This window comes from Nematolebias whitei, chromosome 13 (assembly GCF_014905685.2).
Source record: "Nematolebias whitei isolate Nwh7 chromosome 13, NemWhi1, whole genome shotgun sequence".
In the NCBI taxonomy this organism is placed as follows: domain Eukaryota; kingdom Metazoa; phylum Chordata; class Actinopteri; order Cyprinodontiformes; family Rivulidae; genus Nematolebias; species Nematolebias whitei.
Window position 1 is genome coordinate 11,714,790 of NC_056510.1, and position 16,636 is coordinate 11,731,425.

At 37.5% G+C, this 16,636-nt stretch overlaps 1 protein-coding gene across 1 annotated transcript in view; it reads left to right on the top strand.

The window, feature by feature from the left end:
- The window catches only part of epb41l5 (erythrocyte membrane protein band 4.1 like 5), a 46,165-nt gene extending 31,043 nt beyond the window's left edge, over window positions 1-15,122 (top strand). Inside the window, exons 17-26 of the mRNA XM_037686861.1 lie at window positions 6,886-7,037; window positions 8,552-8,646; window positions 8,752-8,886; window positions 9,031-9,098; window positions 9,735-9,857; window positions 11,315-11,390; window positions 13,330-13,410; window positions 13,853-13,915; window positions 14,036-14,178; window positions 14,828-15,122. Coding sequence (XP_037542789.1) covers window positions 6,886-7,037; window positions 8,552-8,646; window positions 8,752-8,886; window positions 9,031-9,098; window positions 9,735-9,857; window positions 11,315-11,390; window positions 13,330-13,410; window positions 13,853-13,915; window positions 14,036-14,178; window positions 14,828-14,897 — 1,006 coding nt within the window. The 3' untranslated portion in view covers window positions 14,898-15,122. The remainder of the gene's footprint in view (window positions 1-6,885; window positions 7,038-8,551; window positions 8,647-8,751; window positions 8,887-9,030; window positions 9,099-9,734; window positions 9,858-11,314; window positions 11,391-13,329; window positions 13,411-13,852; window positions 13,916-14,035; window positions 14,179-14,827) is intronic.
- Window positions 15,123-16,636: the final 1,514 nt, after the last annotated feature.

Sequence of the window (16,636 nt, forward strand, 5' to 3'; positions counted from 1 at the left end):
GAGGTTGTAGTGGCTCTTCGGACTGAGGAAGTCCTTTGGATGAAAGACGAAACGTCTCAACAAAAAAAAAAAAGAAACAGTCCTGAGGACCTAACTAAACTTTGTTGGATGTTTTTACCTGGATTATTGAGCATGAACTTTGATGTTCCTTTTTATGTTACTAGCACCCTCGTTCCTAGCTTATTTTCTCTACTCTGACAATAATTTCAGGATTTATCGACGTGACATTTTGATGCACACCACATCAGCGTATTCATACATGTATTCTTTTGCATTAAGCCTACAATGTTTTTTGTTTGTTCCAGTATTAACATGTACTGAGGACAAATTGTCTGGACCGCTGGGTAGGTACAACCAAATGCTGAACGCTTTAACCAATCGATCGCTGTGCTGCAGCGAGCTGTGTGATTTGGCTGTGGAGAACTATTCTCTTGCAGTGGACAGACGGCAGCTCACTGCGATGTGCCGTTTGTCCACGTTTTGATCAGCATGAAATGCCAACTTTATTGGTGGAGGAAGTAGTGTCATGATTTGGGGTGCTGCGCGGGAATCTTGGTTTTAATAGCATGAATCATAAATGTGAAATGATTTCAGCTTCTTGTCTAATTTAAGACTTCAGTGTCTTCTAGAGTGTAGGTGTCTTTCTGTTCAGACTTCTAATTATATGTGCATCCTGTCCACTCTTTCTTCTGTAAAGCTCTAAAATTCTTCTAAATGACAAAAAGGACACAATATCTCAGACTGAAAGGAATTGTTGTTCATAAAATATATGAGCACATGTCAACTATATCACTAAGATGATAATTCAATTCAGTTCAGTTTATTTATATAGCGCCGAGTCACAGCAGAAGTCTTCTCAGGGCACTGAACAAAAACATTCATGTATAAAAAATAAGTTAATAACTTTATCCGAGGAGCATATTGCTTTGAATTGAACTTCATCGCAGACTCTCGTCTTGAGCAAGCGTAAAGGCAACAGTAGAAAGGAAAAACTCCCTCATGAGGAAAAAACCTTTAGCAGAATCAGGCTCAGGACAAGTGGCCATGGAAAAAAAAAATTTACGACGCCTGTAAAAAAAAAAAATATATATATATATATATATATATATAGTGTGGCCATAAACTCTGTCGTACGTAATAACACAATAACTACAAATCCATTTTCTTATAAACCATACAGAAAATGCAACAAAACACATTTGATTTTAATCTAATTTTTTTGTTTATTTCAATATGTATTTGGACAAACTGATTCCTGTTGTATTAAATACCTTTTAGCTGCCTAGTTTATTTTATGTTGTTACTACTGATCTTATTATTTTAAAATTTATGTTTGAGGCCCAAAGCTAAAAAAAAAAAAAAAAACATGCTTACAGCCCAAGACAGATTAAGCTAAATACATAAAAAAAAAAAAATACTAAAAGAGATTGCTTGACGTTTACACAAAAGTAGAAATTTCTGCACATAACTTATTTAGTGTTCGTCATTTCCACTTTTTGCTGCCTAATTATTATTTTCTGGCTTATGATTATCCTTTTTTCCTCCATTTTTTTTTCCATCCATGTTAAACAATTGGCTTTTTCTTCCTCTTAGTTTGTAGTATTGCTTTTAGTTTTAACACGTTTACTCCCATTTTTTATATATATATATATTTGCCTCCCATTTGTCCCCTTCCCTTTGTCCTTCACCGTTTCCCTCACCATGTTTTCTTCAGGTCTCCACCTTCCATCCATTCAGCTATCCATCCACCCGCTCCTCTCTCGTCAAAGCTCAGTCCAAGGATCTGAACACGTCCGACCAAGTGACAACTCCCTCACTGTCTGTTCTGATTTTGTTAGCCTGCTGATAAATGGGAGTGACAGTTTTTGACCCTTTTGTGAAGGAACTTACTTGACGTGGCTGTACGTACATGTGCTTTATCTGAAGCATCCCTCAGCTGTTGAAACTAACTACATCTTGCACTGGATTATTGAGCATGCATCAGGATACATCTTGCACTGATTGACATTTCTTCAAGCCTTGAGTCAAACTTTCCTCCTTTTCTTCATCTCTCTGTCCCATCGCTTATCTCTTTTTCTTGATCTATGAATCCTCCTGTCTTTGCTTTTTAGTTTTCATAACTTCTAATCTTTCTTTCTCTTTTTTAAACAAAACTCTTTGACCTTCTTCTCTCTCCTTGTGATGAAACTGGCGGACTGCAGGAAGATGGTATCCGTGCAAGGAATTTCATTTAGCCCTGGACTTTTCAAGTTAATGCTGAACATACAGTACTGTGCACAAGTTTGAAAGAACCTCTTAACCTTTGCTTCCAGAGGGGTCAGGGTTTCTTGTGATCTTGCTCAGTGGGTCTCCAGCCTTTCTGAAGCTCCTTCAGATGTTTTCTTTGGACTTTGATTGCTTCTTTACTCATTTTGTGTCCAGTCCTGGTGCCTGACAATGGCAGTATATTGTGTGCAGTATGTGAACAAGTATCAGTCCTAAAAATAACAAAAAAACTGACACATTATCTTTGATAAAAACAGGAAGAAATCCAGCTGAGCAAAGCATCCTGTACTGTGTGACAGGTTTTCAGCTCAGAGAATCATTTTGTGCTAAAACATGATTTTATGGTCAACCTGTTCTTTTTGTTTTTTTTGCCTTTTATTGACTCGACTAAAGAAATGGCAACAGGCTGCTAGTAACAAAGTACTTAAAGGTCCAGTTTAAAATAGTTTAATTGTTAAAGGGTCTGTTAAATGTCAGCCCAACGCTAGTTCATACTTTGAGTTTTAGGGGCCGTTTGTAATTCAGTTCAGTTCAGTGTATTTAGCACCAAGTCACAACAGAAGTCATCTCAGGGTGCTGAACAAAAAAAACATTCAAATATATAAAAATAAGTTAACAGAAACATTCATATACATAAAAACTAAGTTAACACTGTTTATTTGAGGAGACTGCTTTGAGTTCAACTTCATCACAGACTCTCATCTTGAGCAAGCACAAAGTCAACAGTGGAAAGGAAAAACTCCCTCATGAGGAAGAAACCTTTAGCAGAACCAGGCTCAGGACAAGCGGCTTCAATCTGCTTCGACCAGCTGGATTTGAGAGGAACAGGAAGAAAGAACAGATACACAATGGCAGGTCAAGAATGACAAGTTAAGATAGAAATAGTATCAAAGGAAAACTATTAAATTTTAACAATTCATTTAAAGAAATGAGGTCAATTTGTCCTCCAGTGGTCTAAGCCTATGGCAGCATAACAAACCAACCCTAATTTAAGATTTATCAAAAAGTACAGTCTTAATCCCAGTCTTAAAACTGGACAATGTGTCAGCCTCACGGACAGAAACTGGAAGTTGGTTCCACAAGAGAGGAGCCTGACAACTGAAAGATCTTCCTCCCGTTCTGCTTTTGGAAACACTAGGAACCGCAAGTAAACCTGCAATCTGAGAGCAAAGCGCTCTGTTAGGAAAATATGGAACAATAAGATCTCAAATATAAGATGGAGCTAGGTGGTTGAGGGCTTTGTAGTTTAGAAGTAAGATTTTGAATTCTATTCTGATTTTGACAGGGAGCCAGTGGAGAGAAGCTAAAACTGGAGAGATATGATCTCTCCCACTAACTCCAGTTAAGACTCTGGCAGCAGCATTTTGGATCAACTGAAGACGTATTTGGACACCCAGATAATAAACCGTTGCAGTAGTTTTTATGGCTGAATAACTTATAGATTGGTGTTGTGGCTCAACAAATAAAAACATTTCTATAAAAAATAGTCAGGTACTGAACGGAAGATGAGTAGAAAAGCAACAATTGATCAAAAATAAAAGCCTTTGAAAGACCTTCAAAAAGCCATTGTAAAGAAATAAGGGAAGAGGCTAGACCTTTGCACATTACTGTAGTTTAACGTTTTGAGCAAATTTTTTTTTTTCATTTTAACAATAATAATTTAGTTTTGTTGTTTTTATACTGTAATCAGTAAAATACTTTTCCTGCCTTAGAACAGTTCAGAGTTTTGACCAATAGTTCTTTTTTTTATATGAAGGATCAGTCATGTATTTGATTTAATTTTACATTTCATGATTGTGCCACTGTTTTAAAAGGGATAAGAGGGTTTCTCATCTCTACGCAAGTTTCAGAGTGTGAACAAACGTAAGCCACAGAACTATGTTCCAAATATTCCAAATACCATGAGCTTATTATCCACAGTGATTCGTAAAAGTATTTTAGAAATGTTGAAGGTTGTATGTTTTTTCCTCTGCTTGAAGTCGGTCTGTCTGTCCCTGCGTCCAATGTTGCACGTTTAGTCTGTAAGACCAGAAGTAATTGGCTTCTGTTACAACGCAGTAAACTAACATAAAATCAAAATGAAATACAAATTGTTTGTCTGGTTGTAGCTTTTTCAGATTTGTTAGCACAACTGTAGGAGCTTCTGATCTGAGCGGTTTTATGAGAGGATCTTGTCACTAAATGATTTATAGCTTTCTAAACCATTTTAAATTTTACACAAGAGAATAAAAGGAATTAAAACAAATATGTTTTACAGAATCCTATAAATGTGATTTATCTCGTGGGCTTTGATTTAAATCTCTTTGTGGAAGGAACAGACTTTAGTAGATCTTTGTGTCGTCTTTTGTGCCATCATCCAACACCGTAGCTAATTATTGTCTAATGAGATGGAAAAATACCAGCCACATAAATGGAGACAACACTACAAACCAGTACTTTTCTAAAGTGCCTTGAAAAAGTATTCATGCCCCTTAAACTTTACTTTTTCTTCAAACTGCAACCACGAACATCCAAGTGTTTAATTCATATTGTACATGAGCGATCAACACATAGTAATGGTAAATTGTGAAGTACCATAGATTGGAACTGGTGCATGGTGTTCTACATATTTACAAATAAAAAATATACAAATGTGACAACACTTTTGTATTCAGTCCCTTGAGTCAACATTTTGCTACAGTTCCAGCTTTCAAGTATCTTGGGTTATGTCTCTACCCGGGCTATTAAACAAAATTGCTCCGGGGGCCACTGTCACTAAAAGCCAAGAGCTCAGGGGCCGGATATCCAGCAGTTGTTGTCATTAAGTAAGTTTATTTGTTTTATGGTTTAAAATCTAGTTTTATTTCAAAATGAACCCATTGGAAGACCGAACTGAGTTCATCAGTCGGTCTGATTTGGCCCTCGGGCTGCCAGTTATACCAGCTTTGCACTTATTTTTTACCCATTCTTCTTTGCGAAGTAGCTCACCCTCAGTCAGTCAGTGGTGTTGCTTTTCTCCCATACATGGCGTGTTTGCTGTGTCTGCTACTAGAGATGCACGATATTATCAGCATGGTATCGGTATCGGCCGATATTAGCGATAAAGTTCAATATCGGACATCGGCCATTCCATGAAAATTACTCACTGATGTAAAAGGCTTCTGTTTTAAGTTATTTTTTAATTTAAGAAACTGTCAAGTATATCTATTAATGCACTAATACTTAGCACTTTTCACTTGTCGCTTGTGAACAGGTTGAGTTTAGATTTGTGAAAATTTACAAATTTGCACTGTTCGAGTGTTATTGTGTTAGAGAGTAAATGTCATGAATAAATTTGACATTAAACGTAATCCAAGTTGAAGTGTTGCATCATTTTCAACCCCGTTTTTGGCATCTGCATTTAGTAGCAGGCCAAACTGACAAAGACCATGCAGAATAATGTAGTATTTTAAATCCACAGCAGAGAAAGCTGTGTAATCTTTGCAAGTACGTCTAGGGGGAAAAAAATTATTGGTATCAATTATCGGCCAAATAAGTCTGAACGTATCGGATATCGGCCAAAAATCCAATATTGTGCATCCCTAACCGCTACATGGCTTGTGGCAAACAGGACTTCATCTGGTGTTTTTTTTTTTTAACAATAGAGTTCTTCGTGCCACTTCCAAAAAGACCAAATTTGTGGGTGAATAACTGTTGTCCTGTTGAAGCAGTGGATCTCTACAGTTCCTTCAAAGTTATTGTGGGCTTTTTGGCTGCTCCTAGGATCAATGTTCTCCTCGAGGTTCTGTCAGTTTAGGTGACCACCATGCGCAGTGGTGCCATATTGTTGCCATATTCAGATGATGGATTGAGCAGGGCTCCGTGAGGTGTTCAAACCTTGAGATATTGTTTTATAACCTAACACTAATTTGAAATTCTCAACAGCGTCAGCTTTATCCCTGACCTGAGTGGTCAGGGATAAAGTTTCCACTTGCAAGTTTATTTTCGACATACTGACTGGAGGCAGCCATTCTGTCCATCCTCATGGCTTGCTGAACGTGTACAAGAATGTTTGCACACATTTAAACATGTTTTCCTTTAACTCCTGTTCCCTCCAGGCAGTATACAGTAATATACAGCAAACTTCATAAGTCGTATCTGCAGGCTACAAAAATATGAAATGGTTCTTAGGCTGCTGGAAAAGCTTTTGACTAAATCTGTGAATCAAATCTTTGCTTTGAGCATCTGTAATACCGAGAACATTGCCTCGTGTTTTTTTTTTGTTTCTTTACCCACAGACTTTATTACTTCCCTTAAAGGTTCATGTTAACCAAGTGACTTGGGTTCTTTAAATGGTTTGTAAACAGCTTAAATATATTCGTTTGCTTTTATTAGTATTTGTATTTTGTTTTTTGGAGGTCTCTTTAACCTCTTCATAAGCATGTTAGTAAAATGACTTCCAGTTTACCATCATTGCTGAGAACATGGATGAGAGGTAAGCTGCGTAAATCTGAATAATTTTGTTTAGACTTTAATTAATGTTCTGTAATGCAGCCTTCATTTTCTATTTTTATGTTAAATTCTCCATCTTGTGGCAGTTTTAAAGTATTCTCCTTTTATGTTTTTTTTTTTGTTTTGTGCTGCCTGTTTTTGTGCCTCCAGCCTGCCTGTTGTTGCCGGCCTCATGGAGACGTGCATCGATGACGTCCTCAGGACTCCTGTCGTTCCTCCGGTGACGGCTGCAGAGGAGGTCGGACCGTGCACTTCATACGCCGCTACCAGTGTAGCTGCAGAAGATCCTGTCAGTCTCACTGGTGAGCTTTAAACAACCATACCATCCGTTAAAGAAAATGATTATTTTCTTGGAAACTTTGCCGTTCTCCAGAAATGTTAAAATTGTGTCAAAAGTGTTTATTAGAATCTCTTTCTGTAAAGTCTGACAATAACAAGAGTGACTCATTTTCACCACAAACCTCGTTCTTGCAATCTACATTTGAAATATAACTAGAAAAATTGCATTTGAGGGAAATGCAGTGTGAATGCTTATTGCTGAAAACTTGCAGAAAACAGCTGAAATTAGCTTTAAAAAAAAAGCATGCTAAAATGTAGCTGAAATGGAAGAACAAGCGTAAATTAGCAGAAGAAAGAAGCACACAAAATTGGAAATTAGCTAAAAAGCTGACATTAGCAAAAATTGATGAAAAGTAGCTGAAAAGACAAAAGAAGCTTAAGCTACCAGAAGTAAGTGGAAAGAGCTTAAATGAGCTCCAAAAATGTTGAATTGGTTTAAAAAACTAAAATTAGCATAAAACGGCTAAATAGTAGTTGAAATGGCAGAAAGCGCTGAAACTAGCAGATAAAAGCTGAAAGGAGCATAACAAGCTGAAATTAGCAGAAATAAATTAATTAGGTTGAAAGTAGCGGAAATCACCACAGAAAACTTTAATTAATCTGAAAACAGCTGAAATTAGCTAAAAAAAATGCTTTAAAAAGTAGCTGAAAATGTAAAACAAGCTTAAATCAGCAGAAGAAAGCAAATCAAACATTTGCAGAAAGACACGGAAATGAGCACAACAAAATAAAAAAATTATTTGAATAAAGCTGAAATTGGCACACACAAAAACATCGGCTGAACAGCAGCTAAAAGGGCAGAAAGAAGCAGAAATTAAAAAAGAAAGAGCACATTTTTGCTGAATTAAGCTGAAAAAGTTGAAAAGAGTGAAACAATTATGGAATTGACTTAAAATGCATAAATTTGCATAAAACAGCTATGTGCTGTTTAGCAAATAGCAATAAAGCTGAAACTTGCAGAAATAAGCTGAAAGGAGCATGACAAGCTGAAATTAGCAGAAAGAAGTTAGAAGAAGCACAAAAATGTTGTAGTTAGAAAGAATCAAAGGATCACAAAACGGCTGGAAAAAAACAGCTGATATTGGCTGAAAAAAAAGTTTAAACTTGCACAAGGAAGCTGAAAGAAGCTGAACAAGAACAAAAAGTGAAAGGAGCAGATACCAAAAGACACAGCAGACCCGTCCTGAAAGAGCTGAACGTTTTGATATATGATTTGTTGAAATAGTTTGAAAACTGCAGGACAAGAATCGCGCCGAAAAACCTACGGAAGAAAAATGGATCCCAACAGAGTTAATTCACACAATTAACCTCTGAGCTGAACTACAAACTAGATGAGAAATGAAGTCACTGGGGACCTAAACGCTCAAATATATTGTTTATTAAATTAAATTATTGTTTTTAGAATGTAGTTTTGTGTTCATATATTGAGCAATAACGATAAAATTAGGTGTGAGTGCTCAAATCTGTTTCACTTCAGAAGCCGCAGCTCGTCTGAAGCAGCTGGAGTTGGAGAGCGGTCCTTTTCCCACGACTCCAAAAAACATCAACGTAAACATGGCCATGAACAATCAGGCGAGGGTCTCTTTCTGCTAAAGCCGAAACTTTTCTTTCATTCTCCGCATCGACTCTTTAACACTTGAACTTTTGCACTTTGGTCTTTGACCCCACTCCCAACAGGACGACGTTGTGAAACTCACAGAGAAATGCAGCCTGAACAGTACCGGCAGCAGTCCGGTCGTCACTCCGCTGCGCACCCCGGACGATCTGAAGAGCAACATCCTCAAAGCTCAAGCTGAGGCTGCTGCTCTGAAGGTGAGGAGGAGATGCTACAATAAGGACAGGAAGTGTTGATACGTCACTTTATCACTTAGTGATTCTTACCTGAAATATGATCAATTGTTTTATCACTAATGTCCTATCGATGCAAACTGTCCAACTGTCTGTTTTTCTGTGCAGGGGAATTTGGAGGAGCACTTTCTAAAAGCCGGAGATAAAAACTGTAATTTGCAGGAATCTTCTGTCAGGTAGGAGCACAGTTTCTTCAAAGAGCAAAAGTTGCCATACTTTCAGGATTTCATTTTAGTGGAAAAGCCAGTGAGACTTGTGTTTTTTTTTATTTATTTATTGCCTTGAAACTGGAACACTTCTTTCTTTACCTTCCCGAGTCATTTACCGCATTCTTAACTGATCCCTCCTGATTAAATCTTTGCATATCCACGAAGATTTTCAGCATAACTCACAGTATTATGCCACTTTCTACCATCCTCATAACAAAATTCCACACAAATCAGCAAGTTCCTGTAAAATAAGCAAGATTTGATTAGTCAGGTTGTGATATTTGCAGTTAAGTTTTTTTATTTTATTTTCCTGTAATCTTATTTAGAAATGCGTTGAGTGGTGAGAAAATGAGCATGAAAATAACTTTTTAAAATAATATTGCGGTTGCTCTGATTTGTGATTATTTCCAGAAATTAGTATGTTTTCACTGTATGTTATAAATGGATTAAAATCAATGTTTTCATACACAAACACAAGATGTTTTTTTTTACTATAAGAGATCAGTTTCTTCTCATCCCATATTTTGTCTGACTGCATATTTAATGCTGCCGTGTACATCACAGGACATGACTGACAGTAACGGCGTGTTATCCGTTCGCCAGGTTGAAGGTTCGTGCCGGCCGAATGGGCAGTAACTCGTCTCTTTCTGTTAGCAGCCGTCCCGACGCCCAAGACGCCTGGGAGCTGGGGAAGCCGGCCTCGCTCGTCTCGTCTGCAGCAGCCAGGTCTAATTATTATTATTATTATTATTTTTATAGTTTGTGCTGTAATTTCTTTATCTGGTATAACTGACTGTACTCCCAAGAGAACAAGTACCAAGAACAGAAGATCAGAGCAGGCAGTCTTTGAATGTAACTACAAATATTTTTCAAATTTTTATGCCTTTTTGTTTTTTTTTATCTGGTTATGAATTAATGAAAACTGTTTTTCATAATCAAATAGTGCATTTTGTAATTAAATCTGTACCTTATTACAAATCTAAACAGGGTCAATTTAAGTTGTAGGATATGTAAGCTATCCAACAAAATTCAGTCAGGTCATCTGGATTGTTTCTTTTTTGTTGTTGTTGTTGTTGAGACATTTCATCCTTCATCCAAAGGACTTCATCAGACCAAGGACCCACAACGAACTTGAGTCCCACAAGCAGCAAACCCACATAGTAGACCAACCAGTTTGCTGGTGATAAGATGGTTTCTGGGGCCTGCCCTCTCCCTCGTCGACTCCTCTGAGGCAGCCATAGCCAAAGTTTGTTGTGGTTTCTTGGACTGATGAAGTCCTTTGGATCAAGGATGAAACATCTCAAAGGGAAAAAAGAAACCGTCCAGAATGAACTTTTTTTTAACCTGGATTATTGAGCATGAACTTTGAAGATAAATAAACTTGTATCTCACTGGGCTGAGACGGTTGATGTCCTGGATACAGTTTTGCAAGCCGTGCATATAAAAATAAAAATAAATGATTTTCAAAACCTGGCTGCAGCCGTCCAGGTCTCTGACTGCCACAGAAAAATCACCTATTTTCTCGTAATTTTTGAGTCACCAGTCTCAACCAAATAAGATTTTACCTTAAAAACCTGAAACGGGTCATTCAGTAACCATAAAACTTGTTCTTCATTACTTAAAATGGCATTAGCATAAAGGAAGGTCAGCTTTTCACTATTTAGTTATTAGCAGGAAATAATCACGTCCGACAGAAAATGGTGAAGAGGTCAAATAAGACGTGAGAGAGTAAAATATCCCACAGATTTTCCTCTTTTCTTTCAAAATTAACATTTTCAAACTCAACCAAGTTAAGCAGCATCACTCAAGACACTGAAAAACATCACAACCTGAAGACGGGACGTGTTGCTGCCTCTGTGAAGTCGTTGCTAACATCTGTGTGTGTGTTAGAAGCTCGTGTGTGTGTGTGTTGTTGAGTCACATGACTCTGTTTCTGCCTGGATACTGCCAGCAGAGAGCTGGTATAAAACACATGAACGCTCAACCAGACCATCTACAGGTAAAAATCAAATTTGGTTGACACTGAAACTAACAGGCAATTATAAAGTATTCCTGTTATAGCTTTATGTCAGGTGGGCAGGGTTTTATGGAATTTGATGTTTTAACAACTTCATCTCTGTGTTTAGGGACATGAAATTCATTATAACACAGTTATATTCACTTACTCTTTTTCTGTTCTTTAGTGCTGAGAGATTAGCCGAGGAGTCAAACCCTTCTATTTCCAAGAGTCCTGCTGCCGCTGAAGGCTCGGCTCCGAAGGTAACGTCAGTAATTACTGTAAATGATGATTTAAAAAGAACTACTCACTGTTGTGTGTTTACTGGACTTTCTTTGGAACAAAACCTAAACCTACCATATTTTCCACCGTACACGTCGCACTGCCCTATAAGTCGCATCAGTCCAAATAAGTCTAATAAAGTTGAAAAATCCATAAATACGTGGCTTCGCCGTATACATCACGTCTATTACGCGTCACCACTGACAACCTGGAAATGTGGGCCGGTGTTGTGCCAAACATTGATTGGCTGCCAAATGGCGGCCGCGGGAGCGTGCACGGGAGGATTTTAACAAGAATTTAGCAAGATTAACACTTAAAAACAATTATTTGTTTGCTTGAAATTATAGCAAATGTATGTCTCAGTTCAACTTGTCCTTAATAAATGCACATTGACGGTCAAATCAGTTGCATTTTCAAAAGCCGATTCACGTCTGCAGGAACGCGCAGAGGGGTGTATTTCTTTAAAATTTAAAAAGATAACCACCTAAAACAATTATTTGTTTGCTCAAAAATATAGCAATGGTGTGTCTCAGTCTAACCTTTCCTGTCATTAATAGCCACTTTTTACCTATTACATGACACAACGGCATGCCATACTACTTGAGTGCCATCTAGCGGCTGAAAATGGTAGTGTTCAATATTTTCAGTCAGAATGAATGAAAACGGTCATATCTCAGCCAAAAATTGGTTTATAAATATGGGGGAAAATCCACAAATGCGTCGCTTCAGCCTATAAGTTGCAGGGTATGCAAATCCTGCAAAAAAAACACAACTTAGAGGTAGAAAAATACTGTAAATAAAGTCTCCACTGGGAGGGACAGGAGAATTATATTATTATATTTGCTAAATGATTGATTTAACATTTGGTTTCATTGTTTTATAAATTAAGTTATGGGTGCATTTAGTCATAAGTGACCATTTATGAACCAATACTTTAAAAGAGCAGGTCCCAATTAAATAATTGTATCTACAACAGGGATTTGTTATATAAAAATGAGATTTTTGAGATGTTACTGTGTAGATCTTTGGCTTCGGTCAAACCTGGACAACATGCGTTCTGGATGAGCTGATCCCAAGTTAGCCACTCTGAGTACAAGTATTCATGTCACGGGAATTTAAGTAAAGGGTATGGGTGTTTATCACCAACATGTTAAATTAATGTGTGTGAGGTTAGAGAGTATTTTGTCTACTCAGAGAGGAGCGCTGATAACTCCAAGGCCGTCTCATCTGTAAGCTGGAAGGTCGAGGTGTTCTCGACCTCGGCTCCGTCTAATAAGCGTGTATTATAAAACACTTCCTGCCTCACTGCCCGGTGAAGATTCTCACTGACGAGGCTCTAAGCATGTAACTTTTGTACATCTGTGTCTACGCATGCACGTAAAGACCTGTTAAAAAATCTTCTCGTGTCCTCAGAGTGACTTATTTGAGTAAATAGAGACGATGAAAGGGTATTTATTTATCCAACATTTATTTCTTACCTGAAAATAAAACAAACAAAAGGATTAAAACGTCACGTAGCCAAAATATTAAATTAACTGAAGTGTCTTGAGGGGGATGATGCAGCTCTTTTTTTTTTTGTTGCAATTAATCAAATAAAATGTTACTCTGGATTTTTAAACGTCCTCGTTAAGTTCATCCTTTTGGTTTGTAAGAATTCTCTTCCTGCCACTGATCAAAGACCTTTTGCTCTGAACCACATAGTTGTTGTAATAATTTCACCAGTTTTTCTGCTCTGAAGTCAAAACTTTGACAGTTCAATGCCGTTAACGTTGCCTTTAATCTGTGATGTAGTGGAACTGGACAAAACGTTAAGACTTTCTGTGATTTTAACTTTCATCAAATTGACTGAATGTATTTGGGTGCTCTGATGATTGCTTGTTCTGATAAAAAAAAAAAAAAAAGGGTTTTCTTGTGCTGCAGGTTAAAGCAGAAGAGTTTGACCTGTCGAACACTGCACCACCGTCTGACAACCTGATTGACTTCACTGATCCAACTCCTCTTGTAAGTGTCAACTCTCTTTATATTCTTGGATGGATTTCTTAAATCATCTGTCATAAAAGACGCATTACTGACTGTGAGCCCACCTGCACAGGGCGGCTCACATGATGAAATATGCTACTTTAGTCCAAAACATCACATTGAACTCAAAGCTTTGTGCTAAAGATGCACAGAGCAGCAAAAACAATAAAGAACCCATTGTTGCAGAAGGAGACCTCTAAAAACATCAAACTTAGAGATTTGGTCAAATTGATGAATGAAAAAATGAAAATCCAGAATTCCCTGCTCAGGAGAAAATACAGTGACGGTAAATAACCGCTTTAATAGTATTTACAAACACAAGGAGTGGATGGCGATGCGAGTTTTCAGGTTCATTACTTGAGGTGATCTGTGAATAAAACTCCGGTGCGTACGGAGGAAGTGACATCATCTTGATATGTTGAAGCTTCCTCCAGTGCAGCAGCTCAAACCTCTCCTCACGCCCCGCTGGATCGTCCCTTCAAACGCTGTGAGTTTGTCTTTAGTTTTTATTTCAATCATCATTGCTCATCTGAATAACTTCACCATATTTGCTCCGGCAAGTTTAAAGACTACAAAATAACCGACTCTTGTGTTTCTTCTTCTGCAGCCCCCTGGCATCTTTACCAACGGCCTGCTTGACGTAGACCCCCCATCTAAAGCAGCCCCTCTTCTCCTCCCTGGTGAGGGTGTAGCATCTCTCATCCCAACCCCTCCCCACCCTGCTCACACACGTAACGCCATCCCCACCAGGTAAGATGACTCCTACTTTAAACTTAAAAACACTTCTGTAAAATTATTATTCTGCTAAATGTACTTACAATTAAAACTGTATCATTCTGTTTACAGATTGATTTCTCTTTTCTTGATTAGGGTAATAAACAGAATTAATACAAATATATTTATGTTTGTATTAATTTGCAATTAAATCTAATAAACTTTATAAAATTAAATCCATATTTATTTGTATTATTTTATATATTCTTTTTCCCTACTAAATATATATTTCTAAACATATTTTTTGCATTTATTGAATCTTTAAATAACTGTTGACTCGGCACAAAACTGTTGTTAGAAGGTATTCGTTGCAAAATTTTAATTAAAATATAAAAAAGTCCATCCTGAGCTACATTAAATGGTGCCGTTAGACAGAATTTGCTCCAAAATATTTATTAAATGCAATTCTGAAATGTAGGTTCACACTGAACGTAAACAAACACGTGGTTGTTGACAGCCTGTCACAACTTTTCCATTTAGTTACACATCGATATAAACATAAAACCTGTTTCTTACTTTACTATTGGTACTTTTTTACTGGTCTTCACGACTTTACATTGTGTACTTTTAATGTTTGTTTTTCTGACACAGCCATGTTTACCTTGCGTTCCTGTTTCTCCTGCAGCGCTGTGGATCAGCTGCCGCCTTCAGAGGAGGAACCCAAACCCGCACGTCTTCTGACCACTGAGCTCTGATGAAGGAAAGAGTCGACATCGTCACAAAACTCAGCTTCCTGTCTGCTCTTACTCAGAGAAAAGGAAGAGGCAGCTTCCATGCAACACAAGAACAATTTTAGTTACTGACTCAGACTGACACAAAACTTCAGCATTAACATCTCAACACGTGAACTTCCTGGTTTTATTCTAAGATTAGACCCCGCCTCCAACGTCGGCATCATCAAGAAACGGGAACGGACGTCGGTGACCTCACGACACCAACAAAACCTGCTCACCTGTGACTGAAAGCTGATTTAAATCTCTGCTCGTTTCTTTTATTGCCCTTAACCCGTTTTAGTTTTAGTCAATGCTGTTGTTGCCGTGACGACAAGGACCTCTGCCACAGCTTTTATCTAGTCGCTCGTAAAGCTGCTCAAACTGAATGAAGGACCAAGGAGACTTTAAGAAAAAGACATGAACCTCATGGAAAAATCAGAAGCACAATATTTGAATGATCTGTTGGAGCCACTGGATATAAAAGCATCACTGGATTCTCTTTCCACTGGACGTTTTAATGGTTTTACAAATATGTTTTACTTTATTTTTCTTTTTGGTTTGTTGAACTTTTTAATTCAGTAGCACCATCACAAAAAACTACAAGTTCTTGCACCCGAAAATAACCAATTTATTCAAGTCTGTCATTTTAAATTTTAACTTTTTATTTACCCACTTTTTAATCTACAAATTCTGTATTCATCATTAACGCATATTGTTTTGTTTTTTTTAGCATCTGATTTGTGCATGTAAAAGCCAAAAGTGAGCTCTGGCTACATGCTGCTGTCAAATGGGCTTGTGTTAGTGGACGGCTTCTCTTCAGACTGTGATTCGACCTTTTTCTTCCCATGCCTTATAAATGTAAATGAATGTATTCAACACGTCTCGTATAAGAATGCTGGAAATGTCACAGTATGAATCCGTGTCGCTCCGTAGGTGTTCGACGTTCGGCACCGGAACATATGAAGTATCTTTAAAAGCAGATTTTGTACAGATGGAAAGTGAGGCACACAAAGTATTTACATTTTCTTATTTCTAGGAGTCATTAAGTCTCATTCAAGTTGTCTTTGTAGATTTTTATTTTTATCTGTCAAACACCGACTGCTTGACTTCTTACTGTAGCAGATGTCAGTATTTATGCTCGCTGTAACTGTCCACGTGTTTTGGCGCACAGTCATGGCTGTAGATAGGAAGTAGCTTCATAAGAATATATTTTGAAAAAAAGACAGATGCTTGCAGTATAGTTACTACTGATGTTCGGCCAAACGCAGTAGGAAACATCTCACAGACGTCTCACATGTAATTTTCTATGAATTTATTCTGGATTATTTGATCATGATTCAGTAAAACTTTGCTACATTAGAAAACAGTCCTTTCTTTTCTCTTTGGTGTTATTTATTCCCGCTAAAGTAATGAGAAAACAGTTTTTAACGTTCTTTGCATTTAAAACGTTACAAATTTCTCTTTGTTCTGTTTCAAATGAAAAGCCTGTAGTTTTGTATTAAACTCAGGCTCTTTTGTCGTCTAAATCCAGATAATCAAAGGCCCAGCACGCCTTGAAGAAATGCTTATCGCCCGCCTCCTTTCACGCCACAGTTTAAACTTTAAATGAACTTGGAGCTGTTTTGGTCAAAATTTTAAAATGTTGCCCATCGAGTACATGTTGAAGATGACTTTCTAGGTTTCTGTCCACTGGTTCATGAGATATTTTGCTAACAAAACCA